The sequence below is a fragment of the Protomyctophum parallelum genome (genome assembly GCF_964188405.1).
Source record: "Protomyctophum parallelum genome assembly, chromosome: 15".
NCBI classification, from domain to species: Eukaryota; Metazoa; Chordata; class Actinopteri; order Myctophiformes; family Myctophidae; genus Protomyctophum; species Protomyctophum parallelum.
The window spans coordinates 13,388,761-13,396,174 of NC_139710.1; the positions used below are offsets into that span (position 1 = coordinate 13,388,761).

At 38.5% G+C, this 7,414-nt stretch overlaps 1 protein-coding gene across 1 annotated transcript in view; it reads left to right on the forward strand.

The window, feature by feature from the left end:
• The window catches only part of frmd3 (FERM domain containing 3), a 72,084-nt gene extending 69,009 nt beyond the window's left edge, over positions 1 to 3,075 (forward strand). Inside the window, exon 16 of the mRNA XM_083784479.1 lies at positions 85 to 3,075. Coding sequence (XP_083640605.1) covers positions 85 to 562 — 478 coding nt within the window. The 3' untranslated portion in view covers positions 563 to 3,075. The remainder of the gene's footprint in view (positions 1 to 84) is intronic.
• The last annotated feature ends 4,339 nt before the right edge of the window (positions 3,076 to 7,414 follow it).

A 7,414-nucleotide genomic window follows, 5' to 3' on the forward strand; every position in this document is an offset into this window, starting at 1 on the left:
TACTTTATTTGCATTGATGTTATTGTTTGTGTATATATTTGCCTGTATATATATGTATATGCCTGCATACTCTCCCACACGTAGTCCCTGTGCCAGCATGCTGCCCACACCGGTGGATGACAGCCAAGGGGGTGTAGACCTGCTGTTTGCCCCAACCCAGAGCCCAGTTAGACTACTGAGGGAGCTCCATGCAGACCCTGACATCCAAGCCCAGCTGGAGGCAGAGAGAGAACGAGACCGCGCCTACGAACGCATCCGCCAGGCGGGGAGGTGCCGAGTGGGAGGTGTCCTGAGCAGCGGCTTCCATCTCCTGTCGTCCAACGAGAGAGTCAACGCGTGCATGTTGAGTATGGCCCGCTTGGTTGCCGTGGTGATGGGGGTCCTCCTTATCGCCGTGCCCACACTACTGCTGCTCTTGGAGTCGGACATCGACGTGTCATTCCTCCGTGAGATCCGTCAGACCCCCGAGTTTGAGCAGTTCCACTACGAGTACTACTGCCCCCTGCGACGCTGGATCCTCTGCAAGATCAGCACGGCCGTGGAGAACTTATGGTCAGACTGAGGAGGAGACACACAATCTACAAATGTAGTAGTAAAAGTAGTTTAGTCTTACATTCAGCCTCAGAATTTGAGACTTCTCAAAGAAAACGAAAACATGAGCCAAAGGAATGAGAGCATTTCACTGGTTTCAATGTACAGTGGTATTTTATGAGCAAATGGCATTATACATGGAATCAAAAGTCTGCCTGATTTGTCTGAAATAAAAGTACATTGAAACATGTAAAATATCTCACTCCCTTGGCAAACTTCTTCTCTTTTTGAAGGAAAAGAGAATTTAAGACTGAAGACACTTCCTATAAGGTACATCGTTTTTGCCGGAAAGGAGAGGGACAGAGGAAAGACGGGTTAGAAGAAGCTCATATTTCTCATAAGAGAAAGGAGGGGTTGCTGTCATTCTACATGATGTTGTTTAGTCTGATCACTTTTGATGCTGGCAAGCTGTAATGACTTTAAGGTAAATACCCCCAAATGACCCTCATTGTCACAGAGCCTGTCAGTCATGACGGAGTGGTGGGAACAGAGGAATGTGATGGATTTGAGGGCAACCGTTGCGTCACTGGCCACGACCACAACCTACGTACTGTAAGCCCATACTGTAGGTACGTTATGTATATTTACAAAACAAGACAAATATTGATGACTATACTTCCAAGCTTAAAAAGTTGTTTTTAACGTTTTGTACATTTTTATGTGATGCAGGTATTTCAGGAATTTTTCAGTCAGAGCATCTACTTTGAGATTATTTTAAAATTAAGAGTTTACAAAAGATGACAAAAAAAATAACTAATTTATTACAGTTTATCGAGTGTTGGGTGTCTAAGCTATTTTTAAAGACTACCGTCAGCATGAGTTGACTTGGTAGCGTCCTGGGTTTTTCCTACAGAAGTTATAGCACAATCGCTTATACAGACCACAGATTTCAACTGTTTCAGATTATCTGATGTCATTTTAAGGTCAGGTGAATGGCAGGAGGAAAGTGTAGTCTTTGTGATGATGAAACCTGTGTGTTGTCTAACTACTAAATGTCTGCTGAACTCAATGTTAGCTTAGGCTACTAAGGATAAGTAGTCAATTCTGATTATAATGTACAGGTTAGAAGAAATGACTGTTACAGCATGGAATGGACATTTCCCTGGGTTGAGGAGGTGGTAAAACTGTAGTGTTGCTAACAGTGGTGAAAAGTAACTAATTACATTTACTCAAGTACTGTACTTAAGTACAATTTTCTGGTACTTTTACTTTACTTGGAGTATTTCCCATTTTCAATACTTGAGCTCACAAGCTCACAGCTCCTCGCAACGCGAGGCATTGTGAGCTTGTAGATCTGCTATTTTCGGCTAATGTTCTCCCCAGAAAAGGAATTCTAGAGTCCCAGTGGTTTATGTAAAAGAGAGTTCCTATCACACAAAAATATAGAATTATTGGCTATAGAATGCAACAAAAACTAAAAAACAATTCCATGAATGAGGTGAGTCGTTTTTGGGGAAATGTTCCTTTAAGTGGTTAAATCTTCATGTTTTCTTTGGCCTTTGGGAACTCAGGTTGATTGCTGATGATGACAGAACCTGTTAGCTGCAGCATGGTGGTCCTGAGATGAAAGGAGAATGTATGGGGGAAGGTAGGAAGAACTGACCTCAGATCAGATGATATTCTTTTAAACTGAAATCTATTTATTTCAATTTGGATAAACTTCTCAGGAAAGGGCATTAGCAGTTGAATAGTCTTTGTGTGTTCAAAGTAACAAACGCGTATTTTAAAAAGGGGAAAAAACTACACACATCTAACCGTTGCATACACCACATAATTTATATCGACAATATTCATAAATGTCGTGTTAATGTAAAATATCCAAACCTTACAAATGTAACACACACACACACACACACACACACACACACACACACACACACACACCATAAATCAAGTCTAAAGCCACACGTGTAAATTATTTATACTTTGATTTGGCTATGCTGTCTGTTAAGGGGTGCATACTTAGTTTAGACTAGTCATTGGTTAGACATGGGTTATGGTTAGGTTTAGGTGTGCTGCCCCGTGGGAGGTTAGGTTTAGGGTGAGGGTTTAGGGTGAGAGGTTTGTAGTTGTAGGACTAATGACTGGTCTAACCAATCTAGTCTAAACCAAAAACTGTCTAAACTAAGTACTGTACCCGTCTGTTAATCATTTTTGATAAGAGAGATCTCAGTTGTCAATGGCAGCCTTGTAAACTGTATTGTATAGACAGTAAAAGTATCTGTGGTAATTTATCCAGGTGTAAATGAGAGCGTGTACACATATAACTAAATTGTCCCTTACGGGTCCATTTGGTTACTGTACACTCCCCTGTAGTGTTACTTAATAGGCCTAGTGATTCTGTGCCACAGTTGATCATTTCTGATTTATACTTAGTTGCACGGTGGTGTCGCACAACTAACTATAAATGAGACTTTATTTGCAGCAGATGCTGGGTCCAGAACAGGGTTGTTACAGTTCACAAAAACTAACAAAATAACTAGAATTGTCCAAATATATTAGTTAAAGCGGCACTATGTATTAACTTTCTTTTTAATTAAAAAAATGTAATGTTGTACGTCCAATCTGTATGGTAGAGTATGTTAATACAATACTGTAACTTATACAATTGGGGTGGTTGTATTTTGTCTCCTGCTCTTCTATCGAGACATTTAGATCGTGTCAAAGGTCATGTCTCACCTAGACACAGGATCTGACCCGAATTCGGACCTCATGGTTAAGATTAAATTTATCCCCTGAGCAAGCAGTCAGGCCCTATTAGCTCAATGGTAAAACTTCAGCACTTGCGCAGGAAACTGGGTTCAAATCCAGGGTAGTACCGTAAAGTTACATAGTGCTGCTTTAACTGAAATAAAAAGAAGGCTTAAAAACAAAAACTCAAATCCTCATTACAATAAAAAATAAAATAAATAAACTAACACCAACATTAAGAAGAATGAAAACAAAACTAAAACTCAGCCTTTCTGCAAAATTAAAACTTAACTAAACCTGCTTTTAACACTAAGAATAAAAATAAAAATACTAAACTATGATCCGGAACAGAAATAACAACCTGAAGATCAGAGTGCAACCTGTCCACCTCTGGCTCTAGATCAGAGTGCAACCTGTCCACCTCTCTGGCTCTAGTCTAATGGTAGAGATCAGAGTGCAACCTGTCCACCTCTGGCTCTAGTCTAATGGTAGAGATCAGAGTGCAACCTGTCCACCTCTGGCTCTAGTCTAATGGTAGAGATCAGAGTGCAACCTGTCCACCTCTGGCTCTAGATCAGAGTGCAACCTGTCCACCTCTGGCTCTAGTCTAATGGTAGAGATCAGAGTGCAACCTGTCCACCTCTGGCTCTAGTCTAATGGTAGAGATCAGAGTGCAACCTGTCCACCTCTCTGGCTCTAGATCAGAGTGCAACCTGTCCACCTCTCTGGCTCTAGATCAGAGTGCAACCTGTCCACCTCTCTGGCTCTAGATCAGAGTGCAACCTGTCCACCTCTGGCTCTAGTCTAATGGTAGAGATCAGAGTGCAACCTGTCCACCTCTCTGGCTCTAGTCTAATGGTAGAGTTTCACCAAGGCTTCGTTTATACTCATTTTATAAAGGTAATGCTCTCTCCAGTTAACATGTTTCAATCTCTACAGTACGTACAGTAGGCTTTCTGCAATGGCCACTGCAATGTGCATTGCCATGACACACTCTAAATATATATCCCATAGTCCGCCCAGTGTTGCAGCATCATACATAAATCACTTTAATCACGTTTTCCCATGCAAATATACAAACGCAATGCATTCATAATTGCATTAAAACACAATCCATGCTTGTTTGGGACAAATAAATACTTTATTTTCCTACCAGAATACACGCGGTGCATTATGATGCTGAAACCAAGGAAAGGGCCAAACCACTATGATACCGTTTGATACTTAGGCATGGATAAGCATTTAATTCCGTAAACTGGTGTTGAAATACCTTCACTCATGGGTGAAGAATCTGAAGATGACCCATATGCATTGAATATCAACCAAATATCAACATCCAATAACTATTAATGGAAAATATTATTACCATAGGCAACCTTCACAGTCAAGCTCTTCTGATATACACATGCATTACAATGTAAAGACCAGAGCATTTTATATAAAATCCTTACATTTTATATAAAGGGTTCTGGTACTCTGGTATAAGCCTAATGTATACAACTGGACATGACCATGGTCCTAGCTATAGTCCCTTGTTTATGGGCATCATGTTTATTCAACAATCTCACTTAGCTAATAGCTGACCTCCTAAATGCAGACTGCATGCCCTTGTCTGTAAACTGTGTTAATATTAGTGGCAAAAAAAGAAACCGTCTGGATGCAGATTTCCTTTCCTACTTCCTTCCCCCCACCCCCCCTTTCTTGTAAGAATATTTAATAGGCTTGGCTGTCTGTACTATCGTAGATAAATGCATGTTCTCCGTTCTTTTAGCAATGAGAGTGACGAAAATTGTTCAATATACTGTAGATTGCCTTTTGGTGCAGTCACTGCAGTCGATTTGTTGTAACATCACAACTGGACACACTAAAGGCTATTGTGAGGCCACAGTCAAGTTGGCCAGTAGTTGGTCAGATAATATATAGATTTGACAAGACTGGAAACATGACTGCAAATTAGCTTATTCTTTTCTTTTATTAAAAAAAATACTTTTCTTTTAATACAGTACATTGCAAAAAAGGCCCAAGGGATTATTTTCACAAATTATGTCTCAGTCAATACAAAAGGGAATATTTCTTAATTGCTGCTTAGAATATTGTTTTAAAGCTACCATGTGAGTAGCCTGATTGTAGATTAATACCTACCTTAATAAATTGTACGTATATCTCTGTGGTTGTAAATCATAAAAAACAAAGCTTGATGCTATTGCTAACACCTGACCTCATTACTAACACAGCATGTTAACATTACCCATATCATAACCAGGGGTGGGGTTGATTTTCACTTTCAGTCCAATTAATTTACCTTAGGCATATAGATGCTGAAAATTTGTCATTCTCAGTTTTCTTTTACTGCATTTAAAATGTCTTGTGACAAATATTTGCGGTTTTCTTTTTCGTTTAGGATTTTGTTTTTCTCTGAAACTTCAAATCATTGCAAATATAATCCACAAAAGGCCATTCAACTCTGTTGACATACAGTAGCAGTGTCACTGTAGCATTATTACATTGTAGCTTGTTCAATTTAGCAGCCTTTTCTAAACTTTAAAAGGGAAATTATCTTTTGAAATGTAGTTATTTTATTTGAGTTATTGACCTTGAGTTACAGTATATGCAAGTAGCATAAAAGAGACCTGAAAGTAAAAATGTCCCAATTCCACGACCGAAATGCAATTCTTCCTGTCTGTTATGTAAACTGTGATTTAAACAAGTTGATGTCATACCTGATGTACTAAAAAATGCAAATAAAACATTTCTAGACATGAGTCATATATTTAAAAACCTTAAACGGATTAATCTTGCCTGGAAAATGAAAAACTGACTTAAATTAACAATACCCAAATGTTTTAAACTGGCTTAAGTTTTAAATATTTGTACTCAGGTCTAATATATGCAAACATATTGGACAGCACATGTGTCCAAGGAAAATAATAATGCGGATGATGAGTAGATAATTACAGTGTTGTATGGGCATGAACAGTAGCATTTTCTGGTGCATGGATCACTCTCCATTGTTTTATTGGTTACTTGTTTTGTTGTCATTGAGTCTCATTTAAAAAGCAACTCTGGGAGACAATTTAAGAAACAGCAGCAAAAGAAAAGTGAAAACTAGCAAGTTTTCCAGTGGTGTAACTCCCCCTCTGGGACAACCAAGCCTTATGAACTTTGTAAAGTGAAAATTTTGAATGTTTGTATGTTATTGACAAAAAAACAACATGGATTGTTTTATATGTTAATACTGCCACAATAAAGCCCCCAAATAGATATATATTGAAAGTTATTGAGTTTTGTGTGCATTCATTTCCACATGACTTTGTTGGGAGGGCACAATGATTTGTTTTGTTGTTTCATGGGTGATTTGTATGGATTTTAATAAGACTACATTGTTATATAGATTAACAACTAGCATGCCAGGTAATGCTTCTCAAAGTACCACTTTGTTCAGAGAACAGTGGAGGGCGCTAGTAAATATATTTCTGAAAGGGGGGGGGGGGGGGGGGGGGGGGCATTGAACTGCCCTTATTCTTTCTAATATCATAATATTACATATACCATAATAATATTCTACAAGACTATGTCTCCCTCATTTGGTAGGAAGGTGACATTGCAGTTTGTGTTGTCTCTATGGTGATATAGTATGTGTGAACAACACAGAAGGATTTCTAGGAAATGTTAGAACCTTCATTATAAAGAGCTGGCTAAAGTGTGGGACTAGTATAGGGTCTGATTCATGTCTAGTTATATACATGCTGTAGGTCTACTGTACCTGCTCGAAGACTCGACTGCATAGTAGATGGGTGGGAATCTTAAAAGGTAAGAGATGATTATGATTCAAATCTTACTAGCCAGTTCATAAATGTCTTGTTTTACTATTTATGTTGACCAAATCATGGCATGTATACAGTTTTATTTTGTTCTGTTAACAATTTTGTTAATCTGCTATCACATGTCAAAGAACAAGCATTTGGTTTAGTTTGTTTTTCAAGGTAGTTAAAGTAATGAATCATGTACAGTGTAATTCTACTGAAAACAAATATAACGTTTAATATATACCACAATTCAGAAAAGCCTGAAATAATTTGGAAAATGATCCCGTAAAGACTGAGAGTTTTACTTCTGCCCAATAACAGATCCA